This window comes from Taudactylus pleione, unplaced genomic scaffold (genome assembly GCF_031769625.1).
Source record: "Taudactylus pleione unplaced genomic scaffold, aTauple2 ptg000361l, whole genome shotgun sequence".
NCBI lineage: Eukaryota > Metazoa > Chordata > Amphibia > Anura > Myobatrachidae > Taudactylus > Taudactylus pleione.
This window is the reverse complement of record NW_028284762.1, coordinates 438,770-460,229: the sequence shown is the minus strand read 5'-3', so window position 1 is coordinate 460,229 and position 21,460 is coordinate 438,770. Positions and strand designations below refer to the sequence as shown.

At 45.1% G+C, this 21,460-nt stretch overlaps 1 protein-coding gene across 3 annotated transcripts in view; it reads left to right on the top strand.

Moving 5' to 3' along the window:
- ILDR1 (immunoglobulin like domain containing receptor 1) overlaps positions 1 to 14,504 on the top strand; it is a 74,647-nt gene extending 60,143 nt beyond the window's left edge. For all 3 annotated transcript variants that reach the window (XM_088444387.1, XM_088444389.1, XM_088444388.1), the window contains exons 4-8: positions 5,095 to 5,214; positions 6,084 to 6,230; positions 8,677 to 8,808; positions 10,795 to 11,588; positions 13,059 to 14,504. In XM_088444387.1, the coding sequence (XP_088300513.1) occupies positions 5,095 to 5,214; positions 6,084 to 6,230; positions 8,677 to 8,808; positions 10,795 to 11,588; positions 13,059 to 13,100 (1,235 nt within the window). In that variant the 3' untranslated portion in view covers positions 13,101 to 14,504. The remainder of the gene's footprint in view (positions 1 to 5,094; positions 5,215 to 6,083; positions 6,231 to 8,676; positions 8,809 to 10,794; positions 11,589 to 13,058) is intronic.
- The last annotated feature ends 6,956 nt before the right edge of the window (positions 14,505 to 21,460 follow it).

Genomic DNA, 21,460 nt, shown 5'->3' with positions numbered 1-21,460 from the left:
AATAATGTGATATAACACAGGGAAAAAGTATTGAACACATGAAGAAAGGGAGGTGCAAAAAGACATGGAAAGCCAAGACACCAGCTTTATCTATCAGTAATTAGAAAGCAATCCTGCACCTTGTCAGTGCAAATTAATATAAGCTATTAATATAAACTGGTTCAGTCCCAACTGATGGCCTATAAAAAGGTGTCTCATTACCAAGGTGTCACACCAACACACATCTTATGATGGGTAAAAGCAAAGAGCTCTCTCAAGACCTTTGCAACCTTATTGTTGCAAAACATACTGATGACATTGGTTACAGAAGGATTTCTAACTTCTGAATGTTCCAGTGAGCACTGTTGGGGCCATAATCCAGAAGTGGAAAAAACATAATTTCACCATAAACCGGCCACGACCAGGTGCTCCTCGCAAGATTTCAGACAGAGGAGTGAAAAGAATTATCAGAAGAGTTGTTCAAGAACCAAAGACAACTTGTGGAGAGCTTCAGAAAGACCTGGAATTATCAGGTACAATTGTTTTAAAGAGAACAATAAGTAATGCACTCAACCACCATGGCCTGTATGTACGCTCACCACGCAAGACTCCATTGCAGAAGAAAAACATGTTGAAGCTTGTTTAAAGTTTGCTGTACATCATTTGGACTCTCCTGCAAAATACTGAGAGAATATAGTCTGGTCAGATGAGACCAAAATAGAACTCTTTGGGTGCCATAATACACACCATGTTTGGAGGAGAAATGGCACTGCACATCACCCCAAAAACACCATACCAACAGTGAAGTTTGGAGGTCGGAACATCATGGCGTGGGGCTGTTTTTCAGCATACGGTACTGGCATACTTCATATACCTGAAGGAAGTTTGAATGGAAAAATGTACCAAGACATTCTTCATAAAAATCTGCTGCCATCTACCAGGATGCAGAAGATGAAACGAGGGTGAACATGTCAGCAAGACCATGATCCCAAACACACAGCCAAGGACACTCTCAATTGGTTTCAGAGAACGGAAATAAAGCTGCTAGAATGGAACGGGCCATTCATCTGACTTGAATCCAATGGAAAGAACTAAAGCTCAGAGTTCATAGAAGAGGCCACGGAACCTTCAAGATTTGAAGACTGTTTGTGTGGAAGAATGGGCCAAAATCACACCTGAGCAATGCATGCGGCTAGTTTCTCCATACAGGAGGCGTCTTCAAGCTGTCATAACCAACAAAGGCTTTTGTACAAAGTATTAAATACATTTCAGTAAGCGTGTTCAATACTTTTTTCCCTGTGTCATTTCACATTATTACACATAACTTAATTTATGGGCATCTATGGTTTGATTTCTTTGCATGTGTGGATTGCATGGGATGTTGCTGACATTTGGTGAAAATTTCATTACAATAGCCCCATTACACATCTATTTACTGAGAAAAATGTTGACGTGTGCAATACTTATTTTACCCTCTCTGTGTGTGTGTGATATATATATATATATATATATATATATATATATCGTGACACTATATGCATGCGAAGCTGTGACTGAATGGTTCTCCTTAATCAATTTAATATGGCATGCTACTGGTAGCCCCTGTTTTACTATAATCCAGTGATAGACCATCAAAAGGCATACTGGAACTTGTAGTTCATCAGAAACTGAACTCCAAAGCTTGTTTCAACCGCTTGCCTTTAAATGAACACTTATAATCCGAGGGCTTGTTTTGAGCCCATTAATCACAATGTAAGTAGACTACATTAATTAGCTTTGCAGTTAGTGTAACCCTGTCTGGGGAAGGATTGGCAATTAGGATGTTGATACCTCAAAATAATCTAGGTCAATAAGTAATTTAATACATTAGAGCCAATAAATCTCTATCGCACTGGATGAAGCCATGGTAACACGGCTGATTTGGTAATTAAATTACCAGCTTTAACTAGATCTCAGCAGTTGCTGAAAACTCCTTAATAGTCAGACAAGGGTTTATGCTTTTACAGATTAGTGATGGGTCATGAAACCTGTGCCTCCATGCCCTACCAGGCCCCCCCAATCCATCACGCAGATTTAGGCCGGGTTATGAGTCTATGAATACGGGGGCTGAATATCTCAGATGGTTAATGTGCATGTTTAAAGTGATGTGCACATTTTTTTTCTGTACTGCAGTGGGGAGTTATAATGTCCTACTAGTCAAATGTTCACAGTTCAAAACAATGCTGTTATCCTTTTATTAATATGGTGCCATGTAGTGTCCGTAGCACCATACATTTTGAATTGGGTTGAAAAACGCAACGCAACTACTTCATTATAAAAAGTACAAAGAAAAGTATAAAGCGATAGATTGAATGGAAAAACGCAACGCAACCACTTCATTATAAAAAGTACAAAGAAAAGTATAAAGGGATAGACTAAAAGGTGAAGTAAGACGATTTCATGAGTGATATCCCTAATTTACTCAGTGCCCTGGGCTGGATGGACAGAGAGGATCATAGACTGGGATAGTGCAGGGAAATGACAAGAGGGCGAGGGCCCTGCCGGTGAGAGCTTACATACTGGGGGAGTTTGGGTATAACTAGGAGGTGAACTGTCAAAAAAGAGATGGCAGGGCAGAGAGAGGAGAGCTAGGAGGGTGTACAGAGCTGATAGGCTTTGAGGTACAGATGTCTTTTAAGGGAGCAGGCAGGTAGACAATCTGATAGGGCGAGGGGGCTGAGTTCCACAGAAGGAGAGCAGTGCGGGTGAAATTTTGGATGCCGGAGTGGGAAGAGGTAATGGGTGCAGAAGTATGGCAACAGAGGAAGAACAGAAGGGAATGAGGTCAGAAATGTGTGAAGGGGAGGAGCGATTAAGTACATTGATGGTAAGTGACGGGAAGCCAGGGATGGAGTTGAAGGAGAGGAGCAGTCGACTCAAAGGATTGATTTAAGTAGGGAGAGAGGAAGACCAGAGAGTACAGTAGTAGGTTACAATATTAATGCCCTTGTCATCTCTAGTGTGAACAAAGAGGTTTAGTAGCTACACAATTAAGAAATGGATAAATTCTAGAGATGTTGTGGAAGTGGCAGGATTGGGCGATGGCATGGATGTGGGGGGTGAGGGAGAGGGCAGAGTCAAGGATGGACCACCAGGCAGCATGCTTGTGTGACTGGAGAGAGGACAGTGTTGGCAACAGTAAGAAGGAAAGGGAGTTGTAGAGGGGAAGACCATAAGCTCAGTCTTGGTCATGTTGAGTTTAAGACCACGCTGGGACATCCAGCAAGGAAACCCACACAGTTAGGGACGTAGTGGGAATTAAACCCACAACCTCAATGGTTAGCAATGCATTACTGCCTCACAGCACTAACACCGTCTGTGCTGCCCAAGATGAGGGCATGTTTGAAGGAGGAAGGGGACAGGCAAGTGGGATGAGAGGTTAAAGAGGTGAGGAAGGTGGGAACAAATAGTGAGCGAGAGGGTGTAGAGGAGGTGGGAGGGAAAGGAGTTCAGGGGGCAAGAGGAGTGGGAAGAGGATAAGAGAAGGAAGCTGACTTTATTACCCATTGTGATGGAGAAATGTAGAGGGAGGTTAGCCAGCATTAGAATTAGGAGAATGAACAGTAGAAGGAATGTGAGAGGAAATATCCTGGTGAATAACTGTGATTTTGGAGCAAAGGAAAGTAGAAAAGTACAGGGCCATGAGGGAGGAGGAGGACAGAAAAAGGAACGGACGGTGGTAAAGAGGCGGCAGGAGTTGAAGGATGGGGAGGAGGAGAGACATATGAAATAGGACTGTTTGGAGAGAGAGGGAGAGAGCGGAGCTGTACTTGAAGTGGAGGAAATCAGAGATTGAAATATTCTCTCCAAGGCTGTTTGGTCAGTGCGGGACATCTTTAGAAGTGGCGGCTAAGTCTGGAGTGCCAGCGTCGGGGAGGAGGAGGCTCACAGATTTAGAGCAACATTCAAAGATGGAAGGAAGAGTAGAGTTATAAAGGGAAGTAACTGTCTGGTCCGGAAAGGGAAGAGACTGAGAGAGGCAAGGTGAGTGGATAATGAGTCCTGGTCAAGGGGTATGCAGTCGGGATGCCGACGGTCTAAATGCCGACAATCGGGAACCCGACTGTCTAATCCCGGCAAGGGTCTAATGACGGGCGTCCCAATCCTGACGCCTGTCATTTTACCTATGCCGGGATCCCGAATGACGGTAAACCGGGCGCGGACAGGTGGGGGGGTGGGTTAGGGGCTCCCGGGGGGACATAGGGTCAAGTGCACCCCCCTGGGAGGATTAGGCTAGGGGACGGGGGGTTAGGCACCCCCCCCCCCCGGAAGACCTTGGTTTAGGCTGCGGGGAAGGGTGGCTTACGGTTAGGCACTTGGGGGGGTGGGGGAGGTTAGGGTTAGGCACTCCTAAGGGAGGGTTAGGTGGGGGTGGTTAGGTTAGTTAGTACTTACCTTAGCTGCTGTTGGGATCTTCACTGGTGCCGGTCCTCTGGCGTCGGGATTTGAACATGTGTCCGGCGGTATTTAATATCGATCCTGGTCAAGGTTGTGCTGAGTATTGTTTAAATGAATGGTTTCATTTAAACATTTTCATATTTCAAATGAATATTTAAGAACATTCATTTGGTGTGAATTATGATGGGTGAACGTTGAATGCAATCGGTGAACCTCAAACCCCAAATTGAAGTCAGGATTAATTTGCAATGTGTGGCCATTAAACTGCTGATATTCAGTAGAATTTGGAATCAGTTGGACAGTTTTGAGCATCTTTAGTTGGATGTAGCGATATTTCACAGCTTGTTTCTCAGATGGTGTGACCCTACGGAACGTCTGTTGAAGCTCTTAAAAGGCCGCTAGTACATGTTGCCTTTTATAAAGCCGATGCTTATTATCACCAACCTATCACTACAGAACTAGGCTTCGCCATTACACAGAGCAGTTTCCTACCTTTAGCTATGACGTCTTTAGTCTCCGACGCTTGTCTAAGTCTGAACAGACATGGAAGTGTGACTCTTCCCCAGGATAGAAACATGTCTCCTGCTTGTGGAGTGAGTGCAGTAATAAAGCTCTATGAGATGGATAGATGGCAGTGATTGTCCTGTGCTCTGACAGTGTCCTCCTCTTTATCTTCAGAAGCCGACTTGGTCATCAGTGAAGTCATGTGGTGGGACCACGGCGTCTATTACTGCACTGTGGAGGCCCAGGGAGACACGTCTGGGGACCCGGACAAGGAAGTCAAGCTGATTGTGCTGCGTAAGTTAAATACTGTACCATTTTCCCTAGCCGTTTGCCACATTATTCAGCTGCCATCTTTTCGCCATTTTCAATCTGTGTAGTTTGTTACAGCGAATCGCTGTTAAGTTCAGGGAGTTGGTCCAACCTCGTTGAGAACCAATTAAAAAACCAAACACAGTTTTTTTTTTTTTTTTTTAATCTGGTTGATCTTCAGAGTAGAACCAAGAAAGTGTACATTATTATTACTATTATGTTTATAATGCACACATATTACACGCGCACACACACATTAGGTTCAACTACAGTATCTGTATGTTTTTGGCGTGTGGAAACCGGAGTACTTACAGGAAACCCACGCAAACGCAGGAGAACATACATACTGTACTTCGTTGCATTGGTCAGGGCTGTGAGGCAGAAATGCTAACCACTACGTCAGCCGTGCTGCCCAAAAGTTCAGCTGAAATTGTAGTTTTAATTGGAACTCAAGAAATTGTACCGGATTCTGCTTCCCTGGTGTCTAGTATTCCACTGACCCATCAACCCTTCCCCCCCCCCATAAGTTTCCCTTTTATTTGAATGGGAACTTCATGAGTAGGAACATTGACAACCCTGTTGCCTGCTTGAAACAAGGCAATGGTAGTATAGGAGAGATGAGACCAGGAAGAGGTTTAGAGTTGAGGGACCTCATACATGAGTGTAGGTGAGATATACAGAGCTGCTAGTTAATCCCTGGTTGTACACAGGTGATGGGGGAGTCTGTGGCCCCCCCCCAGGTTTATTCTGTGTGTTTGTTCCGCAGATTGGGTTACGGTGCTGCTCATCATCCTGGGAGGGTGTGATGGGGAGTCTGTGGCCCCCCATGTTTATTCTCTGTGTTTGTTCCGCAGATTGGGTTACTGTGCTGCTCATCGTCCTGGGAGGGTTACTGCTAATCCTCATCTTTGGGATCTGTTGCTGCCAGTGCTGCCCCCAATGCTGCTGCTGCTACGTCCAGTGCCCATGTTGTCCGACCAAATGCTGCTGCCCGGAGGAGGGTAAGAATGTCCACCGGCCCCATGTTTAACCCATTCTCTTCTGTTTTGACGACAATCTAATTTTAAAAATTTTCAAAAAGTTGCCTTGGCCGCACTAGAGACCGTGGATGAGGTTATTTGTCTGCGTGTAATTGCTAAGGTAATAAATGCACTGACCATGAGATTTCACAAGGGCGCCCTTTTGCCATCTCTCTGTACATCGCTCTTTCTGTAAGTATTTCGGAGTCTGCATGGCTGACGCGGTGCGCCCTATACGGGTGATTGTCTTGAAATTCTGCTCGTTCAGCTCTGCTATGGGCTGTACTATGCTTTTCAAATTTGGTAAATGATTCATTCATCATATCAAACTTCTCGGGTAAGTGAATAAGGGGTGAACGTAATAATATTATTATTATTGTTATTCATAGTACGACACAAAGGTCCCCATCACTATACAACGATGAGCAGAACAAAGCATAACACCACAAACAAACGGCGATTAAGTTCAGAGGGGCGGCGGAGACAAGCCGTGAGCATAACCAGCCTGACGCAAGGGGTTTTGGGGGAATTCAATGATCCGCAATGTACCTCTGCGCAAATCACAGATAATTACGGGAGGGCAAAGGGGCTCTCTTTACTACGCACCCCTATGAGTGATGATGTGCCGCCATTATGAGCATTCCCATCCCGCTCTGACGGCACCACGCCAGCAACTGTCACAATTCTGCCCTCACAGACACCATGCAGAGCGGGACTGACAGACTGGCGCAGGTGGGCAGGATAGGACGGGAGTAGACGGGCATAAAGGGTAAATGACCCTGTCCATGGGGGCTTACAATGTAAGGAGAGGGAAAGACACAAAAGACAGTGACACAGAGTTTGTGATTTCGTGACAGAGGGCGTTAGGGGGTGAACTAAGAGGGTCTTTGATACAAGGATAAACTTTTCAGGGAGTTCCAAAGCTGGGGACCAACATGGGAAGAGTCTTGGAGGCAGGACGGAGATCTGAGGTGGGATGAGAAGCGATTGAGGGCTTTGTATAGGTGAGGATTCTATAGAGGACAGGTAGCGACTGGCAGAGAGCGGAGGCAGTGCACAGAGAGGGAGGTGGAGATGGAGGCTGGACAGGAGGAGGCTGCAATAATCGGGCCGAGAGATAACAAGAGAGCGGATGAACGTCTGTGCATAATTATTCATGGAAAACCTTTATTATCTCATGTTGTGCTGCACAATTGGGGATCGTGTCACAGATGGATAATTATACTGAAACAGATGATAGGGGTGGCCCGGGCCAAATGCATTTCCAGTCACAGTGATTGCGTGCGGCCAGTGTAATTTGCAGTGGTAATTACTAGTTGTATTCCGGAGATAATTAGAAATTAAAGATGCAGATGTATCTTTATAGTTTTAATAAGTGCCATCAATTTGCAGAAGTGTTTTATCAGAAAACAAGTAGTCTAGCTGTCATACTTTATTATTATCCTTTATTTATATGGCACCACAAGAGTTCCGCAGCGCCTTACGCAGTACATAAACAAAAGCGTGAACAAGAAACCAGTGACTTACAGTACAGTACAATGCAATGAGGACAAGGTCTATATACATTGCTGCATTAGCGTTCATAACACTGAAATAGGCGTAAGCAACCATGTAGTTAGGAAGCCGGCGGTCGAAATGCTGACTGCCGGCTTCCCGACTGTCAAATCCCAACGCCTATCATCATCCACCCGCCGAAATCCCGACGCCCGACATACCGAACGAAGGTAAGCCGGGCGGCGGAAGCAGTCCGCCTCGGTGGGCGGTGGGAAGGGTTAGGTTAAGGACTTAGGGCTAGGCATCCCCCCGGGAAGGTTAGGGTCAGGCTAGGGGAAGGGGGGGTTAGGGTTAGGCACCCCCTGGGGGAGGTTAGGGTTACCCCCGGGAGGGTTAGGTTTAGGGTGCGGGGAGGGTGCTAAGGTTTAGGCACCCCTGGGGGGAGGATAGGGCTAGGCACCCCTAAATGAGGGTTAGGTTTAGGGGGGGGAGAGGGTTAGGTATAGTTAAATTACTTACCCTGTTGGGATCTTCTGTTGACTGTCTTCCGATGTCGGGATTTAGGTCCGGTGTTATTACATACTGATTCCGTGGGGAGTAAGGAGTAGATGAAAGTATTGAGAAGGACAAGAGGGTGGAGTGCCCTGCTCGTGAGAACTTACATTCTAATGTGCCTTTACCAGAATGGGGGTAAATCCTACTGAGGCGGTGCTAGACTTATTGTTGCTCATGGAGTCTGGACAATATAATACAGCAATAGAGTCTCAGGCGGCCATCTTTGCTGTGACATCTGTACGTGTTGTAGGTGGCTACATCAGCAGACGTGCTCATGCGCATAGTTATACATGTTGTTCTGCATTGTGCTGCATTTACTACATGACCAATCACAATACTAACCCCCCCCCAACTTGTATATGTCATGTTTGTCTTGCAGCCATTGCCCGCCACCGGTATATGAAACAGGTACAAGGTCTGGTTCCCTGGATGATGGAGAAACCTTTTTATGCTGGAGCCGACCGAAATTCTCAGCACTCCTCCTATCAGCTCAACCCCTTGCTTCAGAGAGGTGGGAACTGAAATGTCTGCTAAGCTACACCTCATCCATTCCATTACTGTGGTGTTCATGTATTTGGTATAGGTATCTGCAGTACCTAGTTACAGCCTGTAGAGGTGCTATACACCTTACTCATGATATTACAACAGAATGTGCACTGTTCCAGCAATAACATTAATAGCACACCTCCGTCCATATCCACAGTGACCATTATATAGAAATCACAGTGACCATTGTATCTTAAAGACTGGTATTAGTACAATTTTTTTTGTTTGCAAAATGTATACTGAAGTGTACGGTGGCACAGCACGGCCAAACGTAATACACCATAAAACATAATCAATTATACGTTATAGCACAATACTAGGCCTATGGCATCAGACACTATACATCATGTACTGAATTATTCTTTCATCTCTTAAACAATACAAAATTCAACAACGTTCAATGGGTGTGATAGGCGTAAAGGCAGAGCGGGTGAGGGAGGTGATTCAGGGGCCAAAAACTTTATTGAAGGAGGCACATATAAGAGGAGAGTGCAATAAACAGGACAACACATCAACCTATAAAACATATCAACAAAGACATCAAGCGATGTGATAGGGGAGTCACGGGCCCAAAGCATTGCTGAAAACAGGCACACATGGGGAGACGTGGAGAAGTAGAAGGGTTTTTATCCTCCTCTTCCTCAGGACTGTCAGTAACGGAATAGTCTATTACCAGGCTGTGGATTAGCCTGCAACAGTCCCGGACAGACCTAGTCTCTCTTTTCAGAGTTAGGCGATTCCTGGCAGGATCACAAAACATCCTTAGCCTAGTTTTGTAAGACGTCTGGCCTCCTGGATTGCCCTATAAGTGTTGAATCACAGCCCAAGTACAAGACAGCCTTTAAGTCGGACTTTGCACATTAATAGGAAAGCTTGAGGTTCTTGGGATTTCTTCTCTGCAAACTAGAAGTGACTCGCCTTCATGTGCAGAGAGCCACAAGAATCTTTAGGAGGTACACACTGTAGAAGTGCAAACGTCACAACAAAGTGCACCCTCCTGCCACTTTAGCATCGCTCCATTTTAATTAAATAAATTTTAAAAATTTTCTCCAAAAATAAATGCTGCTGGGTTTACATTTTTTTTGGTTTAAATAAATCCTGGGAATCGGCGCATTTTTACTATGTCACCTACATGTGTGAAGTTTTTTCTTTGTGAAGTGCAAACTCTTTTGGAAATTGAGTCTCATCCAATATAGTTTTAATGGGACCCATTGGGCAGAGATACACACTCTTAGTAATAACACACTTAAAAAGACAAAAAGATAAAATTTTCGCACACCAACAAATGCAAAAGTATTATAGGTGGTAGTCCCAGGGAAGCCCTTTGACTTGCCAGCCAGTCACAAGAGGGACAGTATGGAAAACACCTCTGATTGGCTAGCTATTTTGCACTTTGAAATTGATCTCTCTCTGTTATATACTGCAGATGATTGGATTACACGTTCCCGACCACTATAAGGCCACGTAGCCGTTTTACTTGGATTTTTAACAGCGTTTTAGAACTCCCTGTAGGCTCCCTGATTCTATTATATGTGGTTAATGCACGAAACAGTTGCATATAAAATGCATTTAAGAAGTCTGTATGAGGCCTAAGAGACTTAGGGTTAGTTGTATCAAGCCTTGGGAAGAGATACAATGGAGAAGTTACCCATAGCAACCAATCAGATTCTGTAATTTATTTACTATAGTCTATGAAATGACAGAGGTTGATTGGTTGCTATGGGCAACATCTCCACTTTAACTTGATACATCTCCCCCCTTTATCATTGCTGTCCCTCTCACTTTAGTAAAGCAGTATAAACACCCGCGTATCCGCCTTTCACAAGTATGACTGGATTCCACTCGCATCCACCTGTTTAAAGTAACATTTGTGATGTTTTTCGGCTGCCTAAAATAAGTCTCTTAGAAGCCCATTGGCCTTACACAGTTGTCTCGCCATTTTGTTTTGCAGACTTCTCGCCGCAGAACAGCCTGCCGATGGTCAGACAGCCGAGCTATCCGCACAGCAACAACAAAGTGCTCGATTTTCTGGAGACTGAAATTAAAAACCTGAACACAGCTCAGCCCCTGGCCCGGGGTCCTCATAGTAGCGCAGCCAGCCACCACCCCAGCATCCTGTCTTCACTGGGCGAGCCTGGGGTGCGAGAGGTGGAGCGTAGAGTCATCCAGCTTCCCCCCATTGTAGAGCACATCGTCAACTCCCACAGGACTAGCAACTCTTCCCAACAGCGAAGACAGAATTCGTGGGACCCACTGGAGAGTGACCGAGACAGGCGGAGGAACAGACCGCCGGAAGACTCCTACTCTGACAGTGATTGGAGAGACAGAGCGAGAGGCGACCGGCCTCATGGATACAGGAGGGACGTGCAAAGTGACGGTCGTCCAAGAAGAGATCTCTCCCCACCTCGCAGGCATGAACGAGGCAGCCCCAGTGGTGATCTTGCCTACGATGACTATCGCGACCGTGTAAACTACAGCTCGGACAGAAGACGGTCTCCTGAAAGAGAGCGGAGAGCCGGGAGAAGGGGAAGCCCTGAACGCTACTCGCGGCGAAGGAGGAGTCACTCCCCGCCGTATGAGCGTAACTCGTGGAGTTCGGACGATGACAGCCAGCATACCAGGGGCAGAAGGGAGAGGAGGCCGCAGTCTTATGAGTGGCCAGAGGATAAACCTCCCAGCTACAAGTCTATTGACGTCACTGTAGGAAAGAACAAAAAGCGACAAGCGGCTGCTGGGAGGCAATCTGTGAGTTTGCGGGACACTGCGATTGGGCAGCACCCTGTTACAGCTCAGTGACTGACGTATTTCGTCTTGACGACTTTCTCGATCTAGATTTAAGAATAAATAAAAGGTCAGATGCGTTCAGCGAGGCAGGTCAGATGCGTTCAGCGAGGCAGGTCAGATGCGTTCAGCGAGGCAGGTCAGATGCGTTCAGCGAGGCAGGTCAGATGTCCCTGTAAAAAGAAAAAAAAAAGGAATTGCTTAGAGCATGTTCACTTACATACGACTTTAATAACTATTTGATACTGATATTTTTGTTTTTACTAAACAAAGTAATCCGAAGGGGTTTAACCTCATTAATAAAATATGCCCAGAAAGTGGAGGATGATAATAAATGCAGCACAGTATAGTACAGTACGCTAAATAGGTATTCAGAGGAGCTCCAAATACAATTGATTTGAGTTCACATTGGCGACAGCCCGTTCTGTTTTAATGGCTAACACTTAATTAAGGTCTCGCTAATTTGTGCTGTTATGTACAGTAAGCTGCGTGCATCATTAAAGACCGCTATGTCTATGTACAGTAATATATGTGACCTAGTTGAAGCCGTCGGTATACGTTTATGAAGCCGGCGGACGGAATGCTGACCGCCGGCTTCTAGACTACTAAATCCCGGCGAGGGTAAAAAGACAGGCGTCTAAATGTAGACGCCTGTCATTTTACCAACGCCGGGAGACCGGCGCCCGGCATCCCGATCGAAGGGATGCCGGGCGCGGACAGCCGCGCTGGGGAGGGTTAGGTTTAGGGCTCCTGGGGAGGACTTAGGGTTAGGCACCCCCCCCGGGAGGTTAGGGTTAAGCTAGGGGGAGGGAGGGTTAGGGTTAGGCACCCCCGTGGGGAGGTTAGGGTTAGGCACCCCACCGGGGGACTTAGATTTAGGTGGCGGGGAAGGGGGGTTAGGCACAGGGGGAAGTTAGGGTTAGACACCCCTAAGGGAGGGTTAGTGGGTAAAATTAGGTTAGTTTATACTTACCTGGGGACGATCGGGCTGCCGCTGCTGGGATTTGCCTTACCTCCTCCGTCGGGCTGCCGCTGCCGGGATTTGCGGCCGGCAATGAATTGTACTGTTTCCGAAGCCGTCAGGCCCTCGATCCCTTTTAAATCGCTGTACCAGACTCTATAGCTCAAACTTACAAGGACTGTTGGGCAGATGCAATAGTCTGCTGTGGCCTATTTGATAAGGAACCCCCAAAGCACAGGCGAAAGTGACCCCAAAGAGGTGGGACCCCCTCAATATAGGTAAGGGGTGTACGCATGTAATTAGCCTTTAATCATGGCCTCGTCTTCTATGTAATACGTTTACAAAATTAATATTTTGTCTTTTGAGTCACAACGATATCTGTTTGTGACATTTGTGTTATCCAACTTTTAATAACAAGAAATGTTATTTCATGTTTATGAACATTGATCAAAACCTGAATTTTTCTTCTCCAGGACCGGGCTAGTTCCAGAAGCGGCAGAAGCATGGTCATTTAGCGGCAGAACCTGTGATGAGAAGAGAGAAATCTGAGGGAACGCTAGGGAACTGCGATTAGATTCTGCAAAAATTAAAACATTTTTCCTGAAGAACACTGAACCCCAGGAATCTAGACTTAAGAGGAAGTGACCACTGCAATGTCCAGCAGGGTCACGGCGGAACCAGGCTTAGAACTGAACGGGTCCAGGGCATGGAATAAGTTACGGCACTCACAGTTTAAGCACAACTGAGAGGCCAGTAAAATAGTCTTGGCCAGAAGCTTGACATTAATAGTAAATAGGGCCCTTGCAGGCTTGGGACCTCGGCCAGATATAATCTTTGTACAGTACGGTACACCGCTCTCATGATGTTTACTGTTGCTTTAAGCAACTGGACCTCACTCCATTAATAAAAACAGGGCCCATCAAATGCACATTTAAATGTTTTTTTCAGTAGACCGATGACTGAGAAGTTCCACGCCTGGAAGACTACTTACCGGTGGCATTTAATGCAAGCGAGAAGCTGAAGACAGACAGAGCAGCATTCTAGTAGTATAAAGAGGCGAAGTTCCTGAACGTACTGATGTTTCCTCAACTTAACCATGAGATTTGAAGCGCTGATTTATTTTTTTTACATTTTTCAATAGCCAACACCAACTTGATTTTGTGTTTTTTGATAAAAGATATAAAATATGACACTTTAAATTTAGGGCCAAAGTTGCAGAAACAATGGCACTTTTGTCAACCCAGAGGCGAATACAGTTGACCACAGATGTTTTCGGCCAATGTAGCTTTACAGATGGGCTAATAAGGGATCTCAGCCTATTCAAGTACTGTAACGTTCAAAATATCATCACCTAGACAAATACTTATTTAATCAACGATTCAGTGAAGGAATGGGTTACTTCTGTTATTCCGTATAACTGCAAATAAGTATTAGAGCGTTCTATGGAAAAACTGCGTAATAGGCAACTACTGTAGAAGTCCTGTAATCTGTCTATAGAACAAGATGATGTCTCGTACTACAAATAATCATCAGGGCTCATTCACTAATGGTGCTAAAATGGTACTGAACCACAGCAACCAATCAGGAATCGGCTTTTATGTGTCTAGTGCAAGCTAGGAGATGAAAGCAGGTGTCTGGTTGCTGTGTACGTAGTTTGTACCCAAATGAAATGTTAGTAAATCAGCACTTCTACTAAAGTCTTAGAAGTGTACAGAGTTTATATTATGTCATTATTTATTTGCTGAAACCTTCGTAAGATCCCATAAAATTTTTTTTTATATAGTACTCTTAATTTGAGGAATTTTTAAATGCCGCTGGCCGTATTTGAACTTTGTAAATAGTGATAGTAATAATATCTTACTTCGTGATCTCAAGTCATGTACAGTATGTGTAATGTAAATAAAGTAGTTGATTTTAGAGATGACGCTTTTTTGTGTTCATTTTTTTTATCATCATGAAATTCAGTTCTGTTTGTTGTTTTTCTTTTTGGGCAGGAAATATAGACATTGTATATACAGTCTGCCAAAACACATATCAGGGGCAGAGGCACTTATGCCTGTGATGGCGGCTGGTCGTCATTGTGCCGGCATGATGATGGACCCGTTTTTATGTGGGGCCTGGTGCTGTAGCCCCATTAGCACCATTGTGAATCTGGCCCTGGGGTGCATTTAGAATGTTCGTAACTGGTGCATTTTGCTGACATTTTCTGTGCATAAAATTCAATGGGGATTTTGTTGACCACACTTAAAAGGGAAAGTCTCTTTTTTTTTTTTTGCTTGAATCTGTATTGTGCAAATGCATACCTCCCAACATGATCCTCTCCAGGAGGGACACAATGCTCTGGTCCTGGACTTCCCTGGTAAGAGGTTGGGCGACAGCACAGTTCAAAATTCAAATAGGGGACCCACACCAACTGTCACTTCATACACTGCCACATAGGCGTTTAGGATTTGGGTTTAGCAAAGCAGAACTTTGCATCACCTGACACTGCTGGACCCGAAAGACACCGGAGCTGAAAGGAGGTAAGTGATCGCCGCACTGCCGGGACCAACTGGTTTTGTTGGCTTTTGAACCATCCCAATTGCAATACTGGCACTGTATAAGTAACTTAAAAAATAAGTAAATAATGTGGAAATTCTCACGTCATCATGATGAATGGCAATATGACGTACCGTGTCTGCTACAGTCCATTATATAATAGTGCGTGCTACTCAGAGCCATAACTAGACTTTTTGGTGCCCTGTGCTAGAAAGAGCATTTAGTCGCGCTCTCTCCAGCTCCCTCAGTCCAAAAACATAAAGGTAGGATGATTGGCTTCTGCCCAAATTTACCCCATGGTGTGCATTTAGCCTTGAGCAGGGGTTCTCAACTCCAGTCCTCAAGTACCAGCAACAGGTCATGTTTTGTGGGTTTCTTTAATCATTCACAGGTGGCTGATTCTATATTGCTGGGTCATTAATTATCCCACCGGCTTCCACAGACAGACATCCGCAAATCATGGCCTGTTGAGGATATTTGAGGGTTTTTATCAACTGGTCTTGAGTGTTCCCCTTCCAACAACACTGACACCATACAGGGGGAATAAACGGACTGTTATTGGCCCAACTCTATACATGGGGAGAAAATTCCACGAAACCAAATTAACCGACACCGTGCGGGATGGCGATCTGTGTCATGTCGCAGCTCTGCTCATCGGCCTGTTCCGCTGCTGAACGTACTGTAGTGCCAATTTTCAGCTTGTTTTGACAAACACACTGGCTGATACCACAATGGATCACCTTGGTATTTGTACGCTGATAACGCTAAAGGCGCAGAAAACAAGTATCACAATTTATAAAAATGTAACCCCCCTTTTACCATCTCTAGGGTCACCAGGTTACTAACTCCCTTGTTATTTAGGGTACTTACTTATATCTTCCACTAAATACACATACTATTGAATCAGTGCCCACACCCAAGTAATAGTAGTCAGTTAGGGCCTACTTGGGAAAACCCCTTTAAATGTTATAGTATGTATAACTGGTTTAGTATTTCCCATTAGTCTATGTACCCATAGATCCTCATGTTGCATAGTAAAGCAATTATCAGTAGAATGAAACATTGGATATAATAATTATTTCCCCATTTATGATCTAGCAAGTAACCTCTCCATTTGTTGCAGAAATAAAACCTGTTTATATTAATGGTTAAATACAAATGGAGCTTAGCATACTGTTACATTCCATACCTTACATCACAAGTAAACCTGTTACATACAATAAGATGAATTCACATACAGAAAATATTCCTACAGGATACTACACCAACACGTTTAGTAACATAGATCACATTCTCTTCTTCTGAGTTAGTGGGATAAACTGCCCACAGGAAATATTCAATTAGCTGCGAAATAATAACTACTGTATACAGAGTAACTTACAATTGTATGAGGCCCCGTCATCCATATTGGATTCTAACAGATTATGGATGTCTTACACTTAAATATACATTAACAACATACAGTCAAGTGCATAAATATTGGGACATTGACAGAATTTTCATATTTTGGCCTCTATTCACCACCACAATGGCTTTGAAATGAAACAAACAAGATGTGCTTTAACTGCAGACTTTCAGATTTAATTAGAGGGTAATTGCATCCAAATCAGATCAACGGTGTAGGAATTACAACGGTTTCTATATGTGCCTCCCACATTTTAAGGGGCCAAAAGTAATGGGACAAACTAAACAATACTAAATCTAACTTTCACTTTTTAATACTTTTATTTAATTACAGCCTGAAGTCTGGAACGCATAGACATCACCAGACGCTGGGTTTCATCCCTGGTGATGCTCTGCCAGGCCTCTACTGCAAATGTCTTCAGTTCCTGTTTGTTCTTGGGGAATTTTCCCTTCAGTTTTGTCTTCATCAAGTGAAATGCATGCTTAATCGGATTCAGGTCAGGGGATTGACTTGGCCATTGCATAACATTCCACTTTTTAGCCTTAAAAAACTCTTTGGTTGCTTTTTCAGTATGCTTCGGGTCATTGTCCATCTGCACTGTGAAGCGCCGTCCAATGAGTTCTGAAGCATTTGACTGAATATGAGCATATAATATTGCCCAAAACACTTCAGAATTCATTCTGATGCTTTTGTCAGCAGTCACATCATCAATAAATACAAGGGAACCAGTTCCATTGGCAGCCATACATGCCCACGCCATGACACTACCACCACCATGTTTCACTGATGAGGTGGTATGTTTTGGATCATGAGCAGTTCCTTTCCTTCTCCATACTCTTCTCTTCCCATCACTCTGGTACAAGTTGATCTTTGTCTCATCTGTCCATAGGATGTTGTTACAGAACTGTAAGGGCTTTTTTAGATGTTGTTTGGCAAACTCTAATCTAGTCTTCCTGTTTTTGTGGCTCACCAATGGTTTTACATCTTGTGGTGAACCCTCTATATTCACTCTTGTGAAGTCTTCCCTTGATTGTTGACTGACACATATACACCTACCTCCTGGAGAGTGTTCTTGATTTGGCCAACTGTTGTGAAGGGGTTTTTCTTCACCAGGGAAATAATTCTTCTGTCATCCACCACAATTGTTTTCCGTGGTCTTCTGGGTCTTTTGGTGTTGCTGAGCTCTCCGGTGCGTTCTTTCTTTTTAAGAATGTTCCAAACAGTTGATTTGGCCACACCTAATGTTTTTGCTATCTCTCTGATGGGTTTGTTTTGATTTTTCAGCCTAATGATGGCTTGCTTCACTGATATGGATCTCATATTGAGAGACGACAGCAACTGATTCCAAATGCAAATGTCACACCTAGAATCAACTCCAGACCTTTTACCTGCTTAATTGATAATGAAATAACGAGGGAATAGCCCACACCTGTCCATGAAATAGCTTTTGATAGTCCCATTACTTTTGGCCCCTTAAAAAGTGGGAGGTACATATAGAAACCGCTGTAATTCCTACACCGTTCACCTGATTTGGATGTAATTACCCTCAAATTAAATCTGAAAGTCTGCAGTTAAAGCACATCTTGTTTGTTTCATTTCAAAGCAATTGTGGTGGTGAATAGAGGCCAAAATATGAAAATTCTGTCAATGTCCCAATATTTATGCACCTTACTTTATGTATGTTGTACAGAGACGTTATCAAAACTCTTTCCTACTAACCATGTAGGTAAAACTCAGGCAATTTTATATGACAGATGGTTCATGTTATATATCCCCAGTGTCACACGTTATAACTAGTCTCTGTGAGTATCCTATGGCTGGTTAGTAGTCTGCTAGGCTCAGTCTGCTGATACACCGTGTTACTTGGTGTCCTTATCCACGTGAGACTATGCTTTGTCACTGCTTATAGTTATTACCTCTGTATACTAGTCTCTGTGAGAAGAATATCCACCTCCCAGATCCTCATTGTGTTATGTTGCCAGACTAGAAAACCTAGCTGTGATCATTCAGGCACATAAAGGCAAATAGTCTGATAGTGCCTGTTACTGACCCTCATTTCTTATTTTTGGCAACACACTATAAATTAATCCTGAATATTATTTAGATAGTCTCCTCTGCCGCTGTATCAATAGGATGTATACTCCCCCCAAATCCCTCTCAAGGAACTATATATGATGAGTATTAAGTGCAACGAGGGCTCCAATTAGAACTAGTGTCTTTTCTAATTACTGTTGCATAATGCTGCCCATATAGTCTTACTGTGGCAGTGTGATTCCCTGCACCCCATATAGTCTTACTGTGGCAGTGTGATTCCCTGCACCCCATATAGTCTTACTGTGGCAGTGTGATTCCCTGCACCCCATGTATTCTTCACACCTGTGCACATATAGTAGTGGCTTTCAGTCAGCTGGTGTATGATATTATAGAGAGGGCGTCTTATATAGTGCTGGTGTGTGATATTATATAGAGGGCGTCTTATGTAGTGCTGGTGTGTGATATTATATAGAGGGCATCTTATGTAGTGCTGGTGTGTGATATTATAGAGAGGGCATCTTATGTAGTGCTGGTGTGTGATATTATATAGAGGGCGTCTTATATAGTGCTGGTGTGTGATATTATATAGAGGGCGTCTTATGTAGTGCTGGTGTGTGATATTATATAGAGGGCATCTTATGTAGCGCTGGTGTGTGATATTATAGAGAGGGCATCTTATGTAGCGCTGGTGTGTGATATTATATAGAGGGCATCTTATGTAGCGCTGGTGTGTGATATTATATAGAGGGCGTCTTATGTAGTGCTGGTGTGTGATATTATATAGAGGGCGTCTTATGTAGTGCTGGTGTGTGATCAGGGGGGGACTGCCGGGACTGGAGTCCTGGGCCCGGACACTCAGTTGGGCCCACCCATCCGCTCCTACCCCCTGCTGCTGCACAAGCCCAGGTAAGCCCTCTAGCTCCGCCACCTGCTCCTAACCCCTGCCGCCGCACAAGCCTAGAGAGGGATCTATGCCCTCCCGCTCTATCCTCCTTACAGAGCAGCAGCCGCTAGTATAGCCGCCCGCCCACGCCGCACATCCGTCGCCGACTCGTCATAACAGCTGCCGAGCAAGACCATAGAGAGCTCGGCGGCATGGCATAAGTTCTACCTGCAGGACTGCTGCGGATGCAACGCTGACCATGTGATGTCGTGCACCCTGCAGAAGATAGGAGGACTACACCAAGAGAGGAACTGTCGGCTGCGTGGGATTCCCGGACCAGCAAACGGTAAGTGGGACATCAGGATGGAAAGGTAAGGGGGTGGAAAGGGTGCACGTGGCTGGATATACAAGGGGACAGGAGGCTGGATATACAAGGTGGCTGGAAAAACAAGGGGGCAGGTGGCTGGAAAGATGGGGCAGAAAGGGGGCAGGAGGCTGGAAAGACAAGGGGGCTGAAATGGGGCAGGAGGCTGGAAAGACAAGTAGTGAATGGCTGGAGTGCCATAAAGCAGGAAGCTCAGGTGACATGGGACCGGAGGGGACTAGAATGATACGGAGTAGTAGGCTTGAATGACACAGCGAGCTGGAGGTGAAACAGAACTGGAGGCGGCAGAGGGCAGGAGAGATACAGGAGGCTAGAAGGGATATGGGGCAGGAGACACGAGGTGACACGGAGCAGGAGGCTGGAAGAGACACAGGGTAAGAAGCTGGAATGTTGCTGGAGGTGACATAGGGAGTAGGAGGCTGCAGGAAACGGAGCTGGAAGTTGGAATGGTGCAGGGATCTGGAGGTGACACAGGGCAGGAGGCTGGAATGACGCAGGGTACTGGAGGGGAGACGGAGCAGGAAGTTGGAATGTTACAGGGATCCGGAGGTGACATAGGGAGCAGGAAGCTGCAGATGACACTGGGTATGTAGCTGGAATGACAAGGGGATAGATGGGATATGGAGCAGGAGGGACACAGGTGGCGAGTCTGGTTGAACCTGTGTTGTTATTATTATCCTTTATTTATATGGCGCCACAAGTGTTCCGCAGCACCTTACATAGTACATAGAACTAATAGGTGAACAAGAAACAAGTAACTTGCAGTACATTACAGTGCAGGACAAGGACACGATGTATATACATTGCTGCAATAGCAATTAAAGCACTCACAATAAGCAGCCTGGAGTTGGCAGTCACGTGTAGGTGCCCTAATGGGGAGTAAAGAGTAGAAGAAAATGTAAAGAGAAGCACATGAGGGAAGAGGGCCCTGCTCGTGAGAGCTTACATTCTAAAGGTGAAGTGCAGACAGACAGGCGTGACACAGAAGGGGAAGATAGGGAGGCAAGAGCATGAGGTGGGTTAGGATGGGAGCTGGAAGGCCATGATGAAGTAGTGGGTCTTGAGAGCCCGTTTGAAGATTTATAGAGAGTCTGATGGGGAGAGGGAGAGCATTCCAAAGGTAGGGAGCAGCACGGGCAAAATCTTGGATGCGGGAGTGGGAGGAAGTAATCAGTTGGCAAGAGAGGCGGCATGCATTTGTTGAGCGAAGTGGACGGGCGGGAGTTTGAAGGGAGAGAAGGTCAGAAATGTATGCGGGAGAGGATTTGGTGAGGGCTTTGTAGGCGAGTGTAAGAACCTTGAATTGGCATCTGAAGGGAAGGGGAGCCAGTGTAGGGCTTGAAGAAGAGGGGAAGCAGATGTAGAACATCTGGAGAGGAAATTGAGCATTGAGAACCGATTGTAGTGGAGAGAGGTGAGAGACTGGGGGGCCAGCTAGGAGAAGGTTACAGTAGTCCAATCTGGATATGACCAGTGAGTGGATGAGGGTTTTAGTGGCAACCTGGATGAGGAAAGGTCTAATCCTGGAGATATTTTTTAGGTGGAAACGACAGGACTGCGATAGGTGCTGAATGTGTGGTTTAAAGGAGAGGGAGGAGTCTAGGATAACTCCAAGACAGCACACTTTGGG